A 24828-nucleotide genomic window follows, 5' to 3' on the forward strand; every position below is an offset into this window, starting at 1 on the left:
GGGGAGTCTCAAGAGGGTATTAAGAAAGGCATTTTCAGTATTTAACAAGGGTTTTAACATTACAGTGTCTCCATACATCTGGTCCACGCATAGCCCCACCACAGATTTAAATATTATATATCTCCACAGGAGGGGAGATAGCGAAAGTGGGTGATCTATTGGCAAATCTTAAGATAGACCGAGTACTTTGCTTTAGAGTCATGACACTTTTCTGTACATGTGCTACCCATCTATGGGAGTCTTCCAGTCTTGCACCCAAATAGTCAAATTTATGTTCCCTATCAAGTGTCTTAACCCCTAAGAATACCTTACTCTTGTTTTTTTCCCTCCTGTTACCAAAGACCATGTATTTGATTTTGTGTTTGTTAATTTCCAAGCTGTGGTCTAAACAAAAAGGGCTACATTTCTCCAAGAGACTAGATAGATCACGAGGAGTCTTTGATAGTACAAAGTGACATCTGTGAAAAGGAGATATAGTATTTCATAATCCTTCACCTTTGTGGAGTCATTTTCACAGTTTAAGAGATAGGGGATGCAGCCACTTATGCACAAGAGAACAAAGTGTGGGGGAAAAATACACTTTTGCCAAACACATCTCATGACTGTAATGTCTTCCATCAATTCCCCTGCAGTGCCGTCCGTAACCCTCATAACATTTTCTGTGTATAATGCCTGTGTCAGGGGCAGTTGTACACGTGGGATCCCGATCTTGTGCAGAACCACCCAAAGTTTTGCTGTAGTGACAAGATTGAATGCAGCTTGCAGAACCACAAAGGCAACATACAGCAACCACTTAACAATGAAGTCTACCTTCCACTTGATGGACAAAAATCGGGCAATCTGGTCTATGGTGCTGATGCTGGATTGAAATCTCACCTGCAATTTAGATAACACTTTGGCTTGGGAAATTCAGTCCCATTGCCTAGATAAGATTTGCATGTTGTAAACTTTCTGGATATTGTCAATCAGACTTATTGGTCTGTAATTTCCCAGTGTAGATTTATCACCCTTTTTATAAATAGGGATTATTTCTGCTCCTTTCTAGGACATTGGGATCGTTACTCCAGCCATCAACGCATTTGACAAGGAATTTATGTAGAATCCCCAGATCTGGGGTTCATTCTAGAATAAATCTGCTGGGACTCTATCCAAACCAGTGACTTTGCCGGACTTCTGGGCCTAGATTGCATCTAAAAATTTATTTGGAGTGAATAAATTGACATTCTCTCCAGGAGAATCGATAGGAAGGACTGGCAAGGTCTCTAATATCCTATCTCCCCCTAATCTTACTTCCTTGTAGAGTATCCAAAAGTGGTTTACCCAAGCTTCTGGGGGTGTATGGCAGTCTGGGTGGGATAAGTCTCTATGGCTGTCATGTGTAACTAACTGCCAAACGCACTTGTTATCTCTAAGCCATACCGCCTCTAATAAATCATCCTATATGCTGGTCTTCCACTGGGCTTTACTGGTTTTAATAGCCCTGGTATATCACCTTCTAGACTCAATAATGAGTGCTCTTTGGTTACTCTTTAAGGCATCTAAGAGAGCTTTCTTAGCAAGTTTTCATGATTTGTTGAATCACTAATGTACTCTTTGTCTCCGGAATCTCTTTCTACTTTTGCAGTCCTTTACAAATAGGTTACCAATTTTGGGAAATAAATTATCATGCATTAACATGATCTGATTATGGGTTAAAACACGGCACTCAAGAGTTTGCAATTCGTCTAATACAAATTTTTAGATTTCGGTTATGGACCCCTTCTTGAAAGAACCTTCCGTTTCACCTAGCATTTGTTGTTACTAAGCACCACAGCATTATATGAATCAAGAGGGATTAATCTTTCCCTTTCCCTTATCCCAGTCTAATGCAATAGAAAAGTGATTTCTATCAGGGCGATCAAGTACAGTCATGTCTTTTATTTTGTGTCATACCTAAACTTCGAAAAGGATGAAGTCTATATGATTCTTATATTCAATCCTCCTGATTGTTGAATTTGCATCAAAATCTGATGGAAGGTGACCATTGCAAGGCCTCCCACCAAACAAGGAGAACTGCAGAACTCTTTGGACGCAAAGTCTGGGTACTACTCCAGAATCATCCTCGTCCTTAACCAATTCCAAGAATGGGTTATAAGGTTCAAAGGATGCATTAAAATCTCCTGCTATGATCACTTTATGACCAAGGGCAGGGGTATCCAGAAATGCGTTTAAGGTCTTAAGACAACTCAAGGGTTTGGAAAAAGGTGTCGACCCGTTGTACTTGTTAATCAACAGATATGGAATGCCAGACTTTGGTTACAGGCTAAAAGGTCACTAGTCTATAAGGATTTTCTTAATTGAACACTCAACTGACATTTTTGACCATATTAAAGTGCCTCCCAGGTGGCCTATCCACTACAAATGGCAGTGCTTCCATACTAAGGGCCTCATTAGGATCGCGGACGGACTTGCGTCCGTCCGCGACCCCAGAGCAGGAGGGAACCTCCGCATGGCATGCGGAGTTCCCTCCTGTGCAATTAGGATGTGACCGCCACCCTGGCGGTTACATCCTCTATTTTTAACATTGCGGCGGGTGCGGCTTCGGCTTCAAGCTGCACCCGCGTCAATGTTAAAAATGCAGGTTTTGCATTTGTATGCAGAAAGAGGCAAGCACCGCGCAGTGCCTGACGCTTTCCGCATACAAATGCAGGGGGGTACCATAGGTACCCCCCATGTGCACCCCCCACCCCCCTTCACCTAGGGGGCCCGCAACGGGCCCCCGCAGTGAAGGTACACATGCTTTTCCACGGCGGAAAAGCCGCTGCGGAAAAGCATGTTTGCAGGCACATCCTAATCTGGCGGACTGTGTCTGAGAGACACCGTCACCAGATTAGTGCTTTTCCTCCGTGGTTGTAAGCCAACCGCGGAGGAAAAGCTGCGGACGGAAACCAGGACCCACCAGCCATCCTAATGTGGCGGTGGGTCTTTGGTGGGTCGGCTGTGGATTTTCCGCATCCTCCGGGCCGGCGGTGGCTTCCGCCGGCCCAGAGGATGCGGAAAATCCGCAATCATAATGACCCCCTTAGTGTTAAGAAACCCTGCCTATGAATCTTTGTGAGTGCCCAAGTCTCCTGGAGGTGCAGAAGTCAAAATTATCAATGAACAATCCCCAGACCCAGTCATCCATTTTTTACCTGATCCTAGCAATGTTCCAGGAGATAAAATGGAGAGCAGAGGCTGAGTTTGATGACACCTGTATGAACCTCTGAACAGAAAACATTGGTTGCAAAGAATCTGAGGTAAGATTAAGGTCAACGGTTGACCCCTTCATAACTGGAGCAGGGGTGTCCTCTTACTACTAAGACCTGAGTAGAAAGCCTCTCTGGGAAGTCAATAAACTTGTTCCAGAACCTCAAACCTATTAGAGACTAGAACACTGTAAAGCCTGGCTGACCACTGCAGGCCAATGATGGGAACACTTGGGCTTATTCGGGGATGTAACAGGGGAGGTGTATGAGTAGCCTAACCAATACCTGTGGCGGTTTGTAAAAGATCTGTGCATTTTTTTGATACACCCATGTAATCGTGCATAAGTCCTGAATTTCGTGATGCGAGAAATTTGAAAAAGTTCCCCTATTTTGCATTATATGACATTTGATGTGATTTTTGCTTGCTGGAACCTAGTAGGAGTAGAAATTGTCTCAGTTCCGCCTTGAACTGTCTCCTGTTGCATCTTGCATGACTTATGGTTTTGGTTTGAGTTAGCCCTTGCAGAAAAAGTTACTTGAAATTCCGGAAAAATGTGTTTTTGGCAAAGTGTAATTTCATGAAACAAATTCAAATTTTGCCCACTGTGGAAGAATATCTGTATCTTCTTGTTGAAGCTGAACCACTTGAAGTCGTACTGACTGATGAATCCTCCCCCATTACAAATCACCAACCGTGAGAAAACTCCCTATAATCGCACATTTTCAAGGTTTACCCGTAAAGTCATCATTGTTGGATTTTATACCCAACAATGCCATCGGGAAGCACCATCAATTCTTCCTTCATAACAGGACCCAGGCAAATTTGAATCTCTTGTCCAATAGCCTCATTATGAGTATGGCACATTGGACACAAGCAATATTTGCACCTAATTTGGCATCATTAGTTGGGTGGACTTTTTTCACCTGTGCGGTTTCCCTTCACAGACTGATCCAAGTTTGTACCCGGAGAAATTGACAGAGAGAGAAGGTCCCAGGTTCAATCAATCAATCAATCAATCATCGAATTTATATAGCGCACTACTTACCCAGAGGGTCTCAAGGTGCTGGGGGGGGGGGGGGGCTGTTACTGCTCGAACAGCCAGGTCTTGAGTTGCTTCCTGAAGGCGAGGTGGTCCTGGGTCAGGCGAAGGTGGGTGGGGAGGGAGTTCCAAGTCTTGGCGGCGAGGTAGGAGAAGGACCGTCCCCCTGTGGTGGTTCTGCGGATGTGGGGGACGGCGGCGAGGGCGTGGCTGGTCGAGCGAAGCTGGCGCTTGGGAGCGTAGAAGTTGAGGCGGCTGTTGAGGTATCCTGGGCCTTGGCTGTGTAGTGCTTTGTGTGCGTGGGTGAGGAGACGGAAGGTGATTCTTTTGTTGACCGGGAGCCAGTGCAGATCTCTCAGGTGTCCGGAGATGTGGCTGCGACGGGGGATGTCCAGGATGAGTCGTGCTGAGGCGTTCTGGATCCGCTGGAGTCTCTTCTGGAGTTTGGCGGTGGTTCCGGCATAGAGGGTGTTGCCGTAGTCCAGACGGCTGGTGACAAGGGCCTGGGTGACCGTCTTCCTGGTCTCGGTGGGGATCCACCGGAAGATCTTGCGTAGCATGCGCAGGATGTTGAAGCACGACGAGGAGACGGCGTTGACTTGTCTGGTCATGGAGAGGGAGGAGTCCCGGATGAAGCCCAGGTTTCGTGCGTGGTCTGTTGGTTTGGGTGCGCTGCCTAAGGCGGGGGCCACCAGGAGTCGTCCCAGGCGGAGGGTGAGGATCCCAGGATGAGGACTTCCGTCTTGTCCGAGTTCAGTTTCAGGCGGCTGTTCTTCATCCATTCGGCTACCTCTTTCATCCCTTCGTGAAGGTTGGCTCTGGCGGTGGCGGGGTCGTTGGTAAGGGAGAGGATCAGCTGGGTGTCGTCGGCGTAGGAGATGATGTTGAGGTTGTGCTGGCGTGCGATGTCTGCGAGTGGGCTCATGTAGATGTTGAAGAGGGTTGGGCTGAGCGAGGAGCCCTGAGGGACGCCGCAAATGACTTCGGTGACTTAGGTTTTGCAGGTCAGATAGGATGATCCAAACTGTTTTATCTTGCGAAAAAACTCAACCTTCATGTGAGCCCTGATTCCCACCTGTGGAACTTTGAAGGCAAAGGTAACATCACTGCAAGAAAAAAGTGCCAAGTGTGGTGGTAGTTTTTGCACTGGCCAACTTTACCCTGGAGTAAAGTGGGAGCAAAAATATTCAACGCCATAAGGCCTATCGAAAGCGTACTATGATGCATATGTAGGAAAATGGGGTGTGGAACGCATGGGTTTTGCCTTCAAGTGCTAAAGATGGACATTTATTGTTGGGGTAAAAAAAGTTACCTGCAACAAACAATATTTGATCACATTGAAGAAAAACAGCAAGTATGAAAATCAGGAACTTCTCCCATAAAGCTCCTCTTAATGGATCTCACATTTCTTTAGAAAAGTACCTGTTCGCTTCTTGACACCATGGCATTATCACGGTTGATCTTGTAACTTATAGGTTTTGATCGCCCAGGCAACTTTATGGAAACTTCCAAATCTAACTCTTGCTGGCCTGGGGCTTCCATCACGTACTGCGCCATAGCCTGAAACACCATGACTGTTGCCTGGATATAAATGAAAGATTAAAATGCAGTCACATAATTAATTGCAGTTTTATTTTTTATGTAATTTGTGTGTCTTTGGTATTTAATCAGAATCTGACCTGCTCTCAGTATACATTTCTATGTCCATCATAGACACATTTCTTGGCAGTTGAGATATCCCACCTCAGATCAGTGCAGGTTTCTCAGGCCAGTGAAAGGCACCAATCTATTTGTCACTGTAGTTGCGCAGATGTATACACTGTCATGACATATTCACTGTCTATCTTACTGTCGCTGTTTGCCTCTATGTTCAGTGAGAAGCCTCCATCAATTAACCCATTTTTTATGTCATAGAAAGCCACCTTTTTTGATGTCACGTTTCTATCTCTGCGAGGGTTGGCATGCATCTCCCTTATTATGAATGTATGTTTCTTTGGTCAATAAGATGCTCCTTTCCAACTGTCACTGTCTGTCAATGAGATGCTCCTTTCCAGCTGTCACTGTGTGTCAATGAGATGCTCCTTTCCATCTGTCACTGTGATGCTCCTTTCCATCTGTCACTGTGTGTCAATGAGATGCTCCTTTCCAGCTGTCACTGTGTGTCAATGAGATGCTCCTTTCCATCTGTCACTGTGATGCTCCTTTCCATCTGTCACTGTGTGTCAATGAGATGCTCCTTTCCAGCTGTCACTGTGTGTTTCTATAGTCAATGAGATGGTCCTTTCTAGCTGTCACTGTGTGTTTCTATGGTCAATGAGATGCTTCTTTCTAGTTGACGCTGTATATTTCTTTGGTCAATGAGATGGTCCTTTCTAGCTGTCACTGTGTGTTTCTATGGTCAATGAGATGCTTCTTTCTAGTTGACGCTGTGTGTTTCTTTGGTCAATGAGATGGTCCTTTCTAGTGGTCACTGTATGTTTCTATGCTCCTTGAGATACCTCTATCTGACAAGGTATGGATTGATTGCTATGGTTAATGTGAACCACCTTTTTTGCTGTTTGTCTGGAGATTAAATTGCTTCTTTTACCATGTATCTGCTTCTATTTCACTGAATGCTCCTTCTCTGGTTGTCACTGTGTGTCTCTGAGGTTATTGAGACACATCTACGTTACTATCAGCAAACGTTTCTAAGGTCAGGGAGGGACACCTCTCTTGATGTCACTATTTGTCAGCCATCATTGTAACGTCCCTCTCTTGCTACCAATGTATCGGTTCTATGATCACAGAGAGGCACCTCTCTTGTTGGCTCAATTTCTTTCTGTGGTCGTTGTGGTGCTCCTTAAAGCTATCTATGTATGTGTTTCTGTGGTTACTGACAGACACCTCTCTTTCTGTCACTGTAACCTTGGTCTCTGAGATGGCTATTAGTATGGGGCCGGACTGGGACATAAAATAGGCCTAAGCACCAAATTAAAAGTGCCTCGATTAGTGAATCAGACAGCGAAAAATGCAACCCACTACTGTAAATCATGCCAGTTTTTAACTTGTAAAGTCATCTGCATAAGTGTTTCGCAAGGTGTGGAAAAATGCATATATTTATGCTTGATGCAGGCAATGTTTGTTTTAATATCAGGGCAATCAACAGTAAAACCATAAAACAGATTCACAAACAGCCGGAAAACCATTCCACCCACTGACCTGTCAGACTAGCACACGGGGCACTGCTTGATTGTCCTCTAGGCCAGACTGAAGCTCTATCAGCATATCTGCTTCTATGGTAACTACAATCTATATAAATTGTGCTTATCTCTCTTGTGATCAGGCCAACTGGTTCTACATCTGTGAGCAGAAGTTTCCAGAAGGAAATGGAAATTACATTCATAAAAATTCACAAATCACTATCTCTGCTGACTGTACTCTTACACTCTCCTATGTTTTAGAGGTGGAGAGACTTTAATAGTTTGGTCTGCCATTCTCCATTTTTCAAATGCCTGGCATGTAGCTGATTCTTCCGCAAACATAGCAACTTTTCAGCGGGTTGAGGAAGACTCAACTTTACTCAGATTCTGGCTTGACACATGATTATTAGTGCCACGGGGCTGGAGGGCTTCGAATGTTGCTTTCTCTGAAATGTGGCTGAGTCTGTTCCAGCTATCTGGCCTTTAGAGATGAGTGCTACATTAGTCTGACGTTGTACCAGTTCTGCTGGTATTTCTGCAATGAATAGATTTCTGAATTATACCCAGCACTACCAAACTTTCACAAGTGAGTTTTGCACTGCAAAAATGTTATTAAAGTGTTTTGCATACACATAGAAAGTGAACCTTCAAAGACTAGAAAGCCTGAAAACACAATACTTTATTACACTACTTAGGTTATCAACTCGCTTCACTTAAGACAAACACCATACACAAGACTATTACAAGGCACTACCCTAGCCCCATATGTTATGTTTTACCACAGGCATATGACCTATATTCCATTATCAAAACATTTATTTTAACAACCTTTCATCAAAACTGCGGGTGCAGCTATGACGTTTTGACTATAGGAGTTATTCGATTATCACAATTTGCAAGAGGTGGCAGAACATTTGTGCTTAGTTTATATTTCTGCCTGATAAACCCTGGCTGTTATACAACAGCATCTCAAGGTCTGTGCCTCACCTGGGTAGATCCCCACGCTGCACCGTAGAACCTTTGCTCATTCAGCCACTGCATGATCCCGCTGGTCTTTTCAAACTTCTTCATACGTACAAGGGCGAGCAGAGCATACGAGGTGGCTTCAATGGCGAACTGCTTATCTTTAGGAACATTCCAATAGGTTCCTCCTGCAGACAACCAGGACAAGGTCAGAAGGAATGACTGCATATGGCTCAGAGCTATCCTTTTTGGATACGTGTTCTGCTCTCATCCCAGTCCCTCAGTCATGAAATTTTGTTGGACCCAGAGTACAAGTATTATTTCGAAACGTGGACATCACCATTCTATATAACAGTTTTCAGAAGCTCCGTAGGCTGCAGCCTGTCAGAAGACTTTCATGTGAAGCCTACACATTTTTAAGGATTGGGTTAGGTAGCTCAGCCCTAGTTGTTTACACAGTAAAGTGCTTCAGCTATCCTCTTACTAGAGAAAATGTGGCCCTGACATGTTGAGACCTTCACCTTTGAAGTCTTTATTACTTCTGCACATTCCCAATCACATTGTTATCTTCGCTTCCATGGCTGCTTATTCCCCTTCTCCTTAGGACATTCCCTCTAGTGCTGCTCATACAAATGCTGTTTGCTTCTATTTTGTTTCTGTTTCTCACCATCAATTTTGCTGATATCCCTTGTTTCCCAGCTCTTTCTTTTGCCAGCTTTGCATCACCCCCACTCTCTTGCTCTTCACTATTTTCTTCTCTCATTTCCAATCCCATTAAGTAAAAAGCAGGCTGCGGTTACTCACCTGTTGACATTTCCATGAGCTTACTGTCATCAGGAAGTTTGTTGACCATCGCCAACGCATAAGCGGTTATAGTTACTGCATAGGGTGTGGTAAGGGTTGGGTACTTCTTCAACAAGTAATCAGAAGCTTTCTGAATACTTCCTTCCAAACTCTAAGTTGTGAGCAGAGGAAGAGATGAAACAGAAAGTTAAATACAATCAGTATTGAAAGCTTTCTCCCAACAGAACAGCACCAATGTTATCACATAAATACAGGAATAGCAAATGAAATAGCTGGAGCCCACTAGCTTTGTTACTTTTTACCTTAACCACCTTCATTTGCCAGCCTTCGTTTCCCTTGATGTTTTCATTTGAGTGCATATTGGATTTCAATAACGCAACATTCAACAATTGGAAGTGTTTAATTTGAAGCAAGATACATTTATTAAGTACAAGATTGAACATAAAAGAAAAAACACACAATGTTTCCTGTTACAACTGGAAAAGTTCATGAAGAATCTTATGTTTAAAAGGTCAGGTCATGCTCGTGCCTCCGTCAATGTATTTGGACCGAACATCATTACATTTATTAAAATTAGACACATTCCAAACACGAAAATCATCACAACGCCACCAATGGACCACTGACAGTGGGTACAAGAACTACAGGCACACCTGGATGTTAAATTGAATAAGAAGCAACATGTCATGTCCAGGGATGTTATGTTATGTTATGTTATGATAATAACTATTTCTAGAGCGCACGTACACCAGTAGGTTTCATGGTGTTATTTGTAAGGAAAACGAAGCACGAACTCTAAGCGTAGGCCTGCTTGAATAGCCACGTTGTTAAGGACTTCCTAAACGCCAGAAGATCATTGCAGTGCCTAATGGGTGGCGGAAGGGAGTTCCAGAAGGTGGCCGCCAGATAGTAAAAGCAACTACCTCCTTGACGTTTCTTTCTAAATGGGGGAACAGTTGCTAGGCCAAGGTGAGCGGAGCGTAGGTTGCGCGGTGAATTATAGTTGGTGATCAGGTTTCTGATGAATTTGGGGCCATTGCCATGCAATGCCTTAAAAGTGGTACATCCCGCTTTAAAGGCGATCCTTTGGGCCACTGGCAACCAGTGGAGTTTTTCCAACCCAGCTCTAACTGATTGCCACTTGGATTGTTTCCAGATAAGTCTGGCCGCCTGGTTCTGGACCATCTGGAGATGTTTTAGCAGACCTGCTGGGAGGCCCAGATAGAGGCGTTCGAGAAGTCCAGACGGGAAAGTATAAGGGCTATAACTACTTGGATGAGTGCTGAGTGTGTTAATAGGTGAGGTATTTTTCAGATTTTTCTGAGTTGGAAGAAGCTGGAAGACACAACAGCTCCTACTTGTCCTTTAAGTGATGGGTCTGTGCTGATAGGGACCCCTAGGCTTTTGACCGAGTGGGTCTTAGTGGGAGGAGATCCCATGTTGAGTGACCAGAAGTGTCGACCCCAGCTCAGTTCACTTTTCCCGGGCAAGACAAGTTCTGTCTTGCCCGGGTTGAGTTTGAGATGGTTAAAGTTCATCCATCTCTGTATATGTGACATGGTTGCCTGAAATTCGGCAACTGAGTCCGTAACGTTTAGGGGAATGATTAGCTGGAGGTCGTCAGCATAGTTAAAAATTGTGATTTTATAGTTTTTTAAGGAGTGTAACAGCGGGCGGAGGTATAGATTAAATAGTAAAGGTGAGAGTGACGAACCTTGAGGCACCCCACAGGTAGATGGGGTCCTGGGGGCTGTAAATGTCCCTAATCTCACTGACTGTGTACGGTTCGTAATAAAGGAAGCTATCCAATTCGGGGCGGGACCCCTGAGGCCGGCCTGCTCGACACGGTTCATCAGTATGTTATAATCAACCGTGTCGAACGCGGCCGACAAATCAAGAAGCACCAGGGCCTGGTGGATGCCCTTGTTCGCGTTAGATCTTAAAGTATCCTGAACTGCCAGAATCACAGTTTCTGTTGAGTGAGATGGCCGAAAACCTGCTTGTTTCGGCTCTAGGCACTCAGAATTGTCAATGAAGTTAGATAGACATCTAGACCTGTGAGCCTCGAGTAGTTTGGACAGGAAGGGGAGGAGGGAGATGGGCCTATAATTGGTCGGGTCCAAGGGGTCTGCTCCGGGTTTTTTCACTAGTGGGATCACCGTGGCATTCTTAAAGTTGTCGGGAACCTTGCCTTGTGAGAGTGATTCATTTAAAAATGGAAGGATGCTTAGTGGGAAAGCTGAGCAAACCTCTGCAAATGTTGTAACATCAATAGGAGGAAGAGCGTCTAGTGTGAGTGAGTTATGATAGATATCATCTATGGGATCCAGACAGAGCGGGTTTTGGATACTCTTCTTTATTGTAACAATTTTGTCTATGAAAAAGTCATTTAATGAGTTACACAGCTCCTGAGTGGGGGCCAAGAGTAGGACTGTTCTTTCACTATTACATAGATCGTTTACTATATTAAAAATATGCTTGGATTTGTTCTGGGAGTTTAGAATTTTTGCTGAAAAATAATCTGTTTTGCTTTTTAAAATAATCTTTTGATAGTTTCTGCGGGCAGAAATAAATTCCTCCTTGTCTTGCAGCTTATATTTTGCTCTCCACTTTCTTTCTTTCTGGCGCACCTCAAGTTTTAGGTTCTTTAGATCTGAGGTGAACCATTTATGGGCGTCCATACTACGTGTGCGAGAGAATTTCACTGGGGGCACGTGGATATCAGCGGCCTTTGAAAGCCAGTGTGAGATCCTCTCCTCCTTGAGATCTACATCCTTGCAGATTGTAGGTAGCGTAGATGTCAATGCGTCTAGGAAGGCCGGTGTGTTAATAGCTTTCCATTTTTTAGTTTCTCCACCCGCCTGGGGTGGTGGCTTGATGTGCCCACTAATGGTAATTGTAAACTGTATTAAAAAATGGTCAGACCAAATGCAGGGCGTAATGGAGGGAGGTGAGAGTGGGAGGTTGTGGGACAATATTTGGTCCAAGCTATGACCTTTTTCATGAGTGGGGGAGTGTATGTGCTGGGTCAGATTGATGTTTAAGAGCAGTTCTTGGAGTTCCGTTGCCTGGGCGTCGCCACTGTGTTACCAAACCAGTAGTTTAGATCACCAACCAGGAGTGTTTTCGGAAAGTTCGTCACAAGAGAGGCTATCTGTTCTCCCAGGGATATCGGGAATGTAGTCATAGTTTAAGGGGGCGATAGAGCAGGACAAGTACTAGAGCGCCGCTGTCCGTGTCGGTTTTGATGACTAAGTACTCAATATCAGTTAGGACCAATTAGGGAAGCGTCATAAACGTAAGATCTTTATGGATGATCGCTGCTACCCCCCCCGCCCATTTTACGAGTAGGACGGTTCGCTGCTATGATGTAGTACTCAGATGGAAGTGCTGCTAGAATATCCGGAAGTGAGTCTTGGGTAAGCCAAGTTTCCGTGACTAAGAGGATATCAGGTTTTTCGGTAACAAGCAGTAGAAATATGTCGATTTGGTGCTTAACCATGGAGCGAGTGTTGAGGTATATACAGCGGAATTTTGATGGGGAGTTGATAGGGGGTAAGTAATAGTGGATGGAATATTACTATGTTCAGTGGTTGAGTGAGGTAGTGTAGCCTGAGAGATACCATAAGTTGAGGCACGTCTCAGTATGTGGGGGGCCAGTGGAGGGCAGAGGTGGGTGGGGGGTCTTAGAGAGAGTAGTTTGCTAGTCGAATATATCCTTTTTTGGCCATAGTCAGTGGCCCCTGGTCCTGGTCGGGCGCGGACGGGCGCAGACGGGCTTGCCTTTGGCGCGCCCGCTGCGCCCGTCCGCTGCACGTTGGTGTCATAGTGTCCTTGTAGGTATATGGCTGGTCAACGACTAGAGCGCCACCCTGCCACAATGGCCGCTCTGCGAGGCTAAACCAGGAAGTGAGTGCCTCCCTCCACACAATCAGCACGATATTGCTGCAGTGGACCGGGGAGAACAGTCAAGTAAGTGCAAGCCCGAACATCACAAAAGGATTACAAATCAAACATTTAACAGTTTTAAAAAAATAACACATAGGCAAATTCAATTTCGTGGAGCTAGCGCGAGGAGTTTTGCTTGTGGTCCTCGAGCGCGTCGGCCCCGACTGAAATTTAAGTAGCCTGTGGCTGGTCAACCACTAGAGCGCCACCCTGCCACAATGGCCACTCTGCGAAGCTAAACCAGGAAGTGAGTGCCTCCCTCCACACAATCAGCACGAGATTGCTGCGGTGGACCGGGGAGAACAGTCAAGTAAGCGCAACACATAGGCTATTTCAATTTCGTGGAGCTAGCGCGAGGAGTTGTTCTTGTGGGAAAAATAATACACCCACACTCCAGCCATTGTGGTGACATCAGTAAGACAGCTGTAGCCGGCATTGATTTCAAAACCTAGGCTTGGATGCTCTACAGTTTAGTGTTTTGCATAATGTTGAGACACAAATATGATTATCATTATCTATATCAATAAAGAATGCATATCAGATCAAGCTGAAAGTGCATGGTGTCAGAATAATTCAGATTTTAATATAGGTTCTAACTATGGGCCATCCCAATTCGGATGTGATGCACACCAGCTATGGGAATGCTTTAATAAATGCTGTTTGTGGCCGTGGCTGTACAATAAGACAATGCTGCTGTGGCATCAGCATTACTTGTCAGTTCCACATGATCTGCTGAGTGTAATTCAATAGTACATCCTCTGCTTAAGTCCATTAATGTTTTGGATTTTATAAAGTTTGCTTCCGTCATTAGGTATTTATTAGCAGATTGGATTAACAACAGTAACAGTTTTATTTTTTGTAAAAGTGTAACAGGTTGGTAATTACTTTTTTATGTCAGGGGAAAGGCTGCTAAAACGTTTCGGTGGACAGACAAAAATAACTGTCGACCTATTCTGGTTCAGCATAATAATACCCAGAGGAGGACCTAGCAGCCCTTTAATGGTCCCTCTTAGATGAACTAGCCAAAGAAGCAATTTGACATTGATGAAGGTAAAGGAAAATGCTTACATTCACTTGAGCCCCACAGATTTCTCTGCTTTCTGCAAGGGCAATGAGTACAAAGGCAGTGAGAGATGCTTCCGGTTCATTTCCACTGGTACCACCCTGTGTGTGAAAAGGAAGGACACCATAAGTAGTTCTTATTCTTATTAAAAGTCAGAGATAAAAGATATTGCTATAACTGCTAAGCATTCTAAAACGGTGCCAAAAAGTGCACAAACATTTTGCACCCAAATATCATCTATTTTTAATTCAAACAGCAAAGTTGGAACAAAGAAGTCCACATTAACGTTGCAGAAATGTGATTTGTGGCTAAATGTATGTATGCCTCTTTAAACTCAGAACAAATTTGGAAATTGCAGGCTAGTTGGCCATTGTGGTGTTTGTATGACGCAATGTAAATGTAGGCTGTGTGTCAGCATAATGTGTTCAACGTCTGCTTTCGTCTTTGAGGAACAATTCTCACTCATGTCACTGAGACTGCGTGTATTTTCTGCCGGTTCTGTAATCCTCTAACACTCTCAATTAAACTCAGAGTAGTGTGGGTAGTATAAGAATTAAACCTAAAAATACGTAACGAGTAATCCTTCATGAGAAGGTTAAATTAGCACATACCACCATCTCTCCGTGAATCACAGCCTGGTCCTCCTTGAAAACACCATCTGGCTTCTGCTTGTTCAAGACGAGCCACTTCACCGATCCGCAGATCACATCCTTCTGAATGCTGATGAGTTTGTCGGCCATGGCGAAAATCTTGACCACATAGGCAGTCAGCCTACAAATGTGGATAAAAAGATAAGAGACAAAAACTTGGCGGCAGGTGACCTGAGAGTTGAGGGTATTCAAGATGAGAGGGCAGGTTGACTGATGTCTGGAAGCGAATCTAAAGTGTTCCTCTCATTACGAAAACACGAGATAAACTGTGGAACCATTGCTTTAACCCTTTCGATGCTGATGACGAGCTCAGCTCGTCATCACCCACGTGTGTCGTGTGCTGATGACGAGCTGAGCTCGTCATGGTGCCACTAAAATGGCATTTTCCAGCACAGGGGGGGGGGGGGGGGGTAGAACGCCTAGCAGCCATGTGGTCAAAAAAAATTATCTTTATTAGAGTATTTTCCCCCCTTTTTTACAGGGCACATTAGTCATGAAAAACAAGATCAATATGTATAGAAACAAACATATAAACTGAAGCACATGTTATGATAAGAATCTTAACTGCATATATATGCGCACAAAAAGAACACAAAACAGAAAATCTAACAAATCAACAAGCAACTGTTACAGTATAAGTAAAATAAAGAAAAATCAATCAAGGAGGGCAAGAGAGTAGTAAATAAACAGTCGAGGCTTGCCTTTCCTTCCAGTTATTTATAGGCTCCCATATTTGTAGCCCTAATCTTCTTCCTTTTTTGCCCTTCTTGCATATAGCCCCTTCTTGAGGTTATAAACAGAAAGCAGTCTGGCCAACCATTGGTGGAAGGTAGGTGGCATTCGATCAAGCCATGCGAGGCTATACAGAGTCGTAATACTGCCATAGCCAAGAATATAAAGTGGCTGGATTGAGCCTGTGTGCCATCAGCGTTTACCCAAGCAAAATTTTTGATAGCTTTAAAGTCGTCTCTACTCCCAATGATCTCTTTAAGAATAATTCTATGGCTCTGTGAAGTGGTTGCAAGTGTGGGCACATGGCAAAGATATGTACTATATCAGCGTCTAAGCTGTCACAGTGAGGGCAGTTGATTCCGGCTGTTCCTCCCCATTGCACAATCCTACCAGGCACATAATATAATACATTGTTTTATAGTGCTGAGACCGAAGGGCCGCTGAGCAGAGAGTTTTTTGACCTAACTCTAATGACAGGCGGAAACACTCATGCTCTATCCCTAGCTCATGTGTCCATTTGGTTTCATATTTCTCCAGATCATCTTCTTTACTCACAATCAACTCAGCATAAAATCTTTTAATCGTGCACCTGACTACACTTTGAATCACTTCCATAATTGCATTCTTCCCGAACCCAGCCTGTCCTCCTTTTTTAGTTACTAAAAATCTCCTAACCTGTAAATACTTAAAGAAATTACTTGAATCAACTCCATATGTTGACCGAATATCAGGAAATTGGCACATTCCATCCACCGCCATCAAATCCCCTACCTTCATTACCCCCGCCGTCCCCACTCTGAAAAAACAGAATCTGCAAATATTTCCCTCAGGAGGGTGTGATTCTCAAACAACCTGGTATATGCATTAAACCTCCCCAAACCATTTTTTTTCCTAAATGCTGTCCAAATGTTGTTTGCTGCAATCACCGTTTTAAACTTCGTTCTTTTAAAGTAGCTGGGGTCTGTATATTGCAAAAAGGCATTCTCTGCCTCCCCACCAAGCACTAACGCATATATAGCTATAGATCCTAGAGCATCCTCTGTTTCAGTCTCTCCTCCCCCTAATAACCCAGTCATGTACTGTAGGGCTGCTGCCCAGTAGCACAATTTTAAGTAAGGTAGGGCCCACCCTCCTCTTTCTCTAGGGAGCGACATATACCGCAGAGCCCTTCTGGTCTTGCTGTGCACCCAAATGAATCTATTTATCAACTGTTCTAATATAGCGAACCACTTTGCCTAGAACATAAGCAGGATTGCCCAGAAAAGATAGTGAAACTTTGGCAGAAGAATCATTTTGACAATATTAGTACACCCTACTATAGACAAATGAAGGTTATGTAGCCTATCCAAATCCATCCTTCTTAGTTTTATTAATTATTGGCTCTATATTTGTCTCCACCAGACTATCCAAATTTGCGCAGATCTTTATCCCCAAATAAACTCCAGAATGCACCACCCGAAGATCCGACCACTCTGCCTTCCCATTCTTGATTATATGCGTTAGAGTGCCGAATCCTAACCACTAGACCACCAGGGACCTGTGGAACCATTGCTGGTGTCTGGAAGAGTAACTTGAAGTAAATATGGGAAAGTCATGCAAGATCTTAAACCTCTGTTTAGCCTTTTATATTCCTCCTTCCTGGCTCGAAGGAAAGGAGTGCAACACTCTCAATAGCAAATAATTATTACAAAACTGCCCTTTTATTGAATCAATATTTATGATTTAGCATGCGACATTTGTTTATTAGTGAACAGACCAACATATTTTTTATTTTTTATTTTAGTTTATTATGTATATTCATTGTTGTATAAAAATAATTTTTTTCATCTAGGTGCAGAAAGGAGTATCGTCGTTAAGCGGGACCATATCGAACTAGAGAAATAAAGAATAAAGAAATCGGATGGTCCCTACCAATATTTTACAGAACCGGAAATACAAGATTACACCTAGTGCACCAATACAGATGGCGACCTGAAATAATTAATTCGAGCCTACATGATATAGCCATACAGTCTACCCTAGATATGTTCGGCTGAACATATTATTTTCAAGCTAAATAGTTGACCTGTTTCCGTACCAGAATATCATCCAGAATTTATCTATTTGAAATCCATCGAGCCGATTTGGACACGGATAACTAAAGTCGTCCGTCAAACTACTAGTCTACTCAAAGTCCTAGTATATTGTTCTGATTGGAAGATATAAAGCATGGCAAAATAGGAGTCCTAACAACATTTTGTATACCAATACTATTAAAATTTTTGTTGCACATTACACACTGTTATGTTTGTACTTCAAAAATGACGATCACCTGACGAAGGCCACAGGCCGAAACGGGCGTAGTGTTTTATTCCACCGCATTACCTACCTCAAGTTTGTGCTTTATTCCATCTTGTTGCCTACCTCAGTTTCCCTTCGACCAAATTTCATGTCTGTTTTGATTTTTTCACCTATGTATGTGTTATATAATTATATGGATTTCTGTTTGTACAACTAATATCTTCTTTGTATAAATAATATTTGTAAGAAAAGAGAGAAAAAAATTATTTTTATACAACAATGAATATACATAATAAACTAAAAGAAAAAAGAAAAAATATGTTGGTCTGTTCACTAATAAACAAATGTTGCATGCTAAATCATAAATATTGATTCAATAAAAGGGCAGTTTTGTAATAATTGTTTGCTATTGAGAGTGTTGCACTCTCTCTTTCCACAATTGTTTACTTGTTCCCTACGACTAGCAAACTTAGTATTTGTAGGGGTCCCCTGTTTTTCAAAAATCGAAGGAAAGGAGTGCCACTTTTCATTAGTTTAGTTCTCAAAGATACTTGAAGCTAATCCTTAGGGAAACCGAATTGCCCATGCTGGCTACTCAGAGCAGGTCTATCACCCGCCAGGTACATTTCCAGGATGCACATTATTAAATGGATTCCAATCAATCCAAAAATCATTTGAAAGCCCCAATAAATAAAACCAAAATGCAAACTGGCCTCCACGCCAACTGCCAACATTTCTAGAAAATATTTCCAATACCAACTAACAATAAAACATAATTACAGCCTCTGATGCAGCCTCTTCTGCTTCCCCGCCACACAGACACAATATTTCGACAGCACCGCACAACTAGTGCCACAGTTGAGTTCCCACTCCCTACATCTAAGACTGTCAGAATTGAGGAGCACTTCTCTGCCTTTATTGGGACATCACTTTATATTCACTGTTGCTTTGCTCTGGGGTCACCCATTTGAGCTGGTCAATCCCACTTCCTGAGCCTGGTTACTGAGAGTTCCCACCTCACAACTTAAGAGACACCAATCAGTGAATTCCAATATTTCCAATTCTATTACTGGGTAGGTCATGTATCACAAATATGATCCAAAGGTGTCAGAGCACTTTCCAAATAAATACTCCAAGCAAAGTATGTATAAAATGCATAATGGGACAACTGTACAGAATATATTGTATTTACAGAAAAATTACTAGATGCTTGCTATGTTAAAAGAGAAAGCTCTAATAGAATTTCAAAATTAAAAAAGATCAACTTCGAATGAATACAGAGGTTCCAAATATGTGACTATATAGACCAGTATACAGTATATATTGTCAGAAGCAGTTGGGAAGAAAACCAAATGTATATTAAAATGATAATAGGGATGGGTTGGTGTGTTTTGTAACGAGACACCATACTGACGACACAAACTCGCAAGATAGAAAAAGTTAGAAGAACAAGTGGTATATTGTCTGTAATTCTTAGTTGAGTACACATAAAGATAGGATCTCCCAACTAAAAGTATAAGATGTAATGAGCAGGAAGCTATAATTTAAGTGAGTTGAGTTGAAAGTCACTGGTTAGAGTGAATCCTAGGGTGAGGAGGGTGTCACAGACTGAACAAGTAGTAGAGGAAGAGGGGTCACTCAGACACTTAGTGGGAACTCACAGGTTTAGATTCCCTCCAGATGTAAGGCTTGGACTTCACTATCCCACATTTTTGCTTATTGAAGGAAGTTGCTGTGGGAATTGAAGAAGCCTCTAAGGCTGATTGAGAGCAAGAACGCAAGAGTTAGAAAGCAAAAGAAAGAAGGATGGAGGATGCAATGGACATTTTCAGGCTGTGGTAGGGCTAATGGGGCAGCTGAGTAAAACAGGGGCACAGAAAGGTTCTGACTAGAGGCTACGTAATGAAAATAATCTTGCACATGCCCATGCAATTATGAATTAGCATTTAATTCTGATGCCGGTGGTCACCTTACCAGGTACTTCCAGGTCGATTTGTCCAGGCAGCATAAGAATAGTCAGCTTGTTTGTAAGTCAACTGCTGTGTGTAACCTAAAAGAAGAAATGTTGAAATCAAGGTTCACTAGGAGCAGTCAGATCTGCTCTCCAGACGCATTCCATTTATCACAAAACTTACTTCACATCACAGTGGCTATGAATTGTATGATAACATTGCCTTTCACTCTGTGGGAAGTGCCCAATGTCCTAGTTTCTATGTGGGAATTGTGTTTCCTTTACTGCTTCTCTTTGTTTTTCTTTTCTGTATATCAAAAATAATAAAATGATTTAAATCGAAAAGATTGCTTTTCATGAACCCCATAAAATCAATTAATACATTTGAGCCTATACCGTGGGGAGCTCTTGAGGATTCCTCTTTTTCTCCTCTACTGTTTAATCCTTATCTCACTTCATTGGCTCATCTGCTGCACTTCACAGTCATGCAGATAATCCTCAGATCAATTTCAATATTTGAGAGTGAGGAGGATTCCGGGACTTGCTGCTCCCTTCTGCAGTAGAGGTGGTGCATTGGTGGATGAACCCAAACTGGCTGAAATTAAACCCTTGGATTCCTGAAATTCTCCAGACAAAAATCTACACAAATCCATGGGATGCTGATCTGTGACCTTACTGACCAGGAAGTCGATGTGTTTCTGCTGGCAATGCTGTTGGGAGCATAGGCATCCTGACTGAATCTGATTTATCTTTGACCCCTCAAATCACCAAATAGTCAAAGCTGTTTAAGTCCGCGTTTAAAATTAGATATATGTGATGAGGAAAATCATTCAGATCAGAAGGTGCAATTTTGGTTAACTCCCTCCTTCCGTTATTAAAATCAGATGTAAATTATCTTACTGTTAAAAGAAAAACATAAAGATTAGTTTCACAGCAACAAGGTTTATGTGATGGGGGTGATCTGTAAGAGGTATTCCCCTTCGGCTCTTTTTTTTCATTGTCCCAAGAGATCTGTGAGGATGGAAGTTTCCACTTTACAAGTATCCAATTAAATAATAAAATAACAATAATATGCAGGTGTCCTGTAGCAAGCCGCTTTCTATACAGGCTAATGTTAAGTTGTAACCCACTTCTACTGCTGCCAAGCTCACGTGTAATGCACTGCAGAGCCTTCAACTCCCAGACCCCCTGCCACACTGACACCAATCTCAGACCTCCTCTGCAATGCACCACTTGTAACTCACAGAAACCTTTGTCAATGTGCCCTCTTGTGCGGTTGTTGCTCACCCTGATTAATGTTCTTGATGGCTTCAGCTCTACGGCCCACTCCCAAGGTCTCCCACTGTCCGGTGTTGTCCAGGAAGTGTGTTGCAATGACTACCGGGGTCATTGACATCATGTTCTGCTCTCCACAGCCGCGAGGCACCACAATAAGATGTCCAAGATTTGACCCATCAATTGATTTCTCAATCAGCTGTGTGATGGGGGTTCCTGGTCAAAATAGGAAGACGGAGTAAAATGCATCTTTCAATGCAGCACCAGCTCTGTACAGAGTGATATGATTTACACAGTAAAAAGGAAAGGGACAAGTTTTAACCTTCAGCAATAGATTTCCATCTTATTAACTGTTATAGACTGAGATGCTATTCACTATGCAGCAGTTTATTAGTTGGATCTATAACTGTGTGCGCTAACATTAAGTAAGCAAAAAAGCGATAGAAGGAATGCTTGAATTAATCCCAGTCACTGGCAATCGCTAGGGCCACATCCCGATCCATTGTTTTTCGCCCCCCATGCTAAACCCAGCGATATGCAAATCAGCCTAGACCCTGCTCCTCATAGAACAATTGATCCCGAACTGCATAGCCAGGTTCTCCATGAACAGGAATGCAAGCAACCTAGGACCGGTTTTGCCCGGACAAAGGCTCATCAGCCGGGTATAGCTTGATTCCAGTTGCACAGCTATTTCAAGCATTCCATCCATCACCTTTTTCTTTCATTTAAACAGGAGCACAACAAAGAATGCTAAAAACTATAGACTGAGAAAACGTCGACAGACACAATATTGGCCAAGTATAAATATTTCTCAAAACAAATTTCAACCAGAACCTAATCCCACTATCAAGTACTTGCTTCTAAATATGGTAGTTCTACAGCTACCATAATAAATTGAATGACCTTACCTGGATTTAGCTTAAAATGGTTCCAAATATTTCAAGAGATATACTTATGAGTGGTCAACAGTTTAAAGTATTTATTCTGCAATGTATATTTCTTCTTTCGTGCCTGGTTCAAGGAAAGTACATACATCTACTCACCAGTAGCGGTCAGTGGTAGGAGTGCTGCTGGGCTGTGACGGGGGGCGGGGGAGGGGCAGGTTGTGGGGTAGTAAACTATGGAATATGGCCAAATACAGGTAAGTAAACATATAAATAAATAAAACGAATTTTGTTGCGAGCACTTCATCGAATTTGGCGATGCCGTGCGCGCAACAAAGTTTGTTTTATTTATTTATATGTTTATTTACATGTATTTCATCGTATTCCATAGTTTGCTATCCCCCATCTGGCCCTCCCCCACCCCACGTCACCGCCCGCAGCATTACTACCACGACCGCTACTTTTACTCACCTAGGTTTGATTCTATGTTTGGGGTAGTTTTACAATATTTATTAATTTTATAAAACATTCCACACATATTCCAGGGAAGCTGCAACAGCTGCACTTCCCCAGACACTGATTGTGAACTCCTTTGTGGACTCCTAGTTATACCAATGTTGGAGCAGTATTTCAAAATTAAATATAAGCTGGCCCTGTTAATGAATGGCGGTATTACATCCGAAGTAGTATATCTCTGGATGGCATTTTGTCACTCGCAATTCTCAAAATCTAGACCCAGTAATCTCAGGTCAGCATACTCTGGACCCAAGGTTTTCAGGTCTGAGACACTGGGCCTAGTGGCACACACTGTGGATGGGCACCCATTAAAACCAGCACACTGCAGTGGACAGAAGGAGGGACAATGGGCAGGAGAAGAGCTGCCTGGCTCCCTACCTCCCGGCCTCTGAGGCACCACAAGGGAGCATGGAAAGCTCCCCAGTTAGGGCCTGAACCATCCTCCCAAAACCCTGTCTTTAACCCTGAACAGCAAAGCCAGGTGCCAGGACACACCCGTCCATATGCAGAGGCCTGGGCCAGAGGCTATAAAGCTATGGCAAACTGTCGCTCACCCACCTCCAGCCCCCCTCAGAGGCAGTGATGAGGAATCAATCCGTGCGGCAAAGTGACAGCGTCTAAGGGAACAGCCCCTGGTGGTTTCACAGTTAACTTTTAAACTGTATGTGATATGTTTCTCCCCCATCACCTACTATCTAACAACCTTCTCTCACCACCCCATCTCCCCCCCCCCCCGGACACCACATATTTCAATGTGATACCTCGCTAGGTTTTTTTAAATCTGTTCATGAAAATGTATTCCCAATGTGATTAAATAACATTGGTTGAACATTATTGTTTCCTCTCTCATATTGTTTCATGATTTATGGGTTTTTTAAAAACAATTCTTTCCTCCCCTCCATGTATAAGCCAGTAACACACTGGGACCACTTTAATATATACAGTTCAGTACCCAGGTCCCAGTGATTCTGGGTTTACCCTTTTCTGTAACTATGGATGGAGCGTGGGCATTCACACGCATCCACCTATGCTTTTTGGTGCCTTCCAAAATTTACCAAGACTGGGGAACCTGGGAACGCAACAAAATCATGCGCCTTTCCGACAGAGGTGCAACAAGGAGAAATCTCTTCAGCTTTCCTAATTATTTTTGCAGAACTCTTAGAAAGAGGAAAACACCACTAAGGATTCTTTTTGTGCAGGAAGAAGTCGCTTCATGCACAAAAACAATCCTGCCTGCAATGCGCCATGGCGGAAAGGTGTCTGCATTGATGCTTGTCTGCCACTAGTGCACCAGTGCAGAGAGAGAGAGCGGGAATGTGCCATATAATGATAGATATGTCACATTAATGCCCACTTCATTTGACACCATGCAGTGCAGCAAGCTGTCTTGCTCCATTGCTCTGCATAAAATAATGATAAACCTGGGCTTAAATGTACGCATTCTAAGAATATGTGAGCTGTTATTTTAAATTGAGCATAATCAGGATGTATGGAAGATTTTAGTCAGTAGGTAAATCTTTATGTCTAGTTTCTAATATTAAAACGTTAACATTTATGTGTAGCAAGAGAATCATGACTACCCGGATCATGTTGTTGCTCTTGTGTTCCCGGAGGGACTCTTGTTCTTCAAAATCAACAATTTGGTACCATCTGTCAGTGGTGAATTCCACTAAACCTGGTGAGGGCATTTGTGCCAAAAAGTCTATGGTCCACCTTTACTAAAGTCTGCTTTGGTTCTCATGTGACACAACACAATTCGGAGGTGCATATGTAGACATTTATAAAGGTAAGTCAATAGACACTGTTGTTTGCATCACATTGTTTCACAAAAGTGTCTGTGTAACACTTTAACAGTTTTGGACCCTGTGTTCATTGTTCCTCACTCGTGTACCCTCTGCTCAACCTCATCACGGAACTAACACATTTGACGTCCTAACTTATACCATCCTATAAGGCAGTCTTGTTACCTTCCATACACTCTTGCAACTTGCCTTCGCACCAGAGAGAGTGATCCTCCCAAACTATCCAACCTATGCCCTCCCTCCAGTTGGGTATGGGACCCTCAGAGTTTTAAAAAAGTGGAAATTAAGTGAGCAACTTTCCCTTCATTTTGAACTCTCCACAAATGTGTGCATGCCAGCTTCAGTGATGTGCACTCTTACCTTGGACGCTGACCATAGTCTCAGATTCACTTTTTGGAACAATATCCTTCAAATCAACAGCCTCAATCTTCTCTTTCTGGACACCACCTGAAAACAAAAACAGGAGAAAAGAGTTACATGATGCTGAGTCAATTTGTTGCAGGGTTGGACTAAG

The 24828-nt window shown here is 43.1% G+C and overlaps 1 protein-coding gene across 1 annotated transcript in view; it reads right to left on the minus strand.

Annotated features, from left to right (window-relative positions):
* The window catches only part of LOC147748466 (A.superbus venom factor 1-like), a 276161-nt gene that overhangs the window by 74138 nt on the left and 177195 nt on the right, over window positions 1–24828 (minus strand). Inside the window, exons 23-30 of the mRNA XM_086962077.1 lie at window positions 24675–24761; window positions 21125–21328; window positions 19861–19936; window positions 14836–14995; window positions 14230–14325; window positions 9214–9364; window positions 8434–8597; window positions 5690–5848 (exon numbers count right to left, since the gene is read on the minus strand). Of these exons, the coding sequence (XP_086818203.1) occupies window positions 5690–5848; window positions 8434–8597; window positions 9214–9364; window positions 14230–14325; window positions 14836–14995; window positions 19861–19936; window positions 21125–21328; window positions 24675–24761 (1097 nt within the window). The remainder of the gene's footprint in view (window positions 1–5689; window positions 5849–8433; window positions 8598–9213; window positions 9365–14229; window positions 14326–14835; window positions 14996–19860; window positions 19937–21124; window positions 21329–24674; window positions 24762–24828) is intronic.

Source organism: Lissotriton vulgaris, chromosome 1_1 (genome assembly GCF_964263255.1).
Source record: "Lissotriton vulgaris chromosome 1_1, aLisVul1.2, whole genome shotgun sequence".
Taxonomy (NCBI): Eukaryota; Metazoa; Chordata; class Amphibia; order Caudata; family Salamandridae; genus Lissotriton; species Lissotriton vulgaris.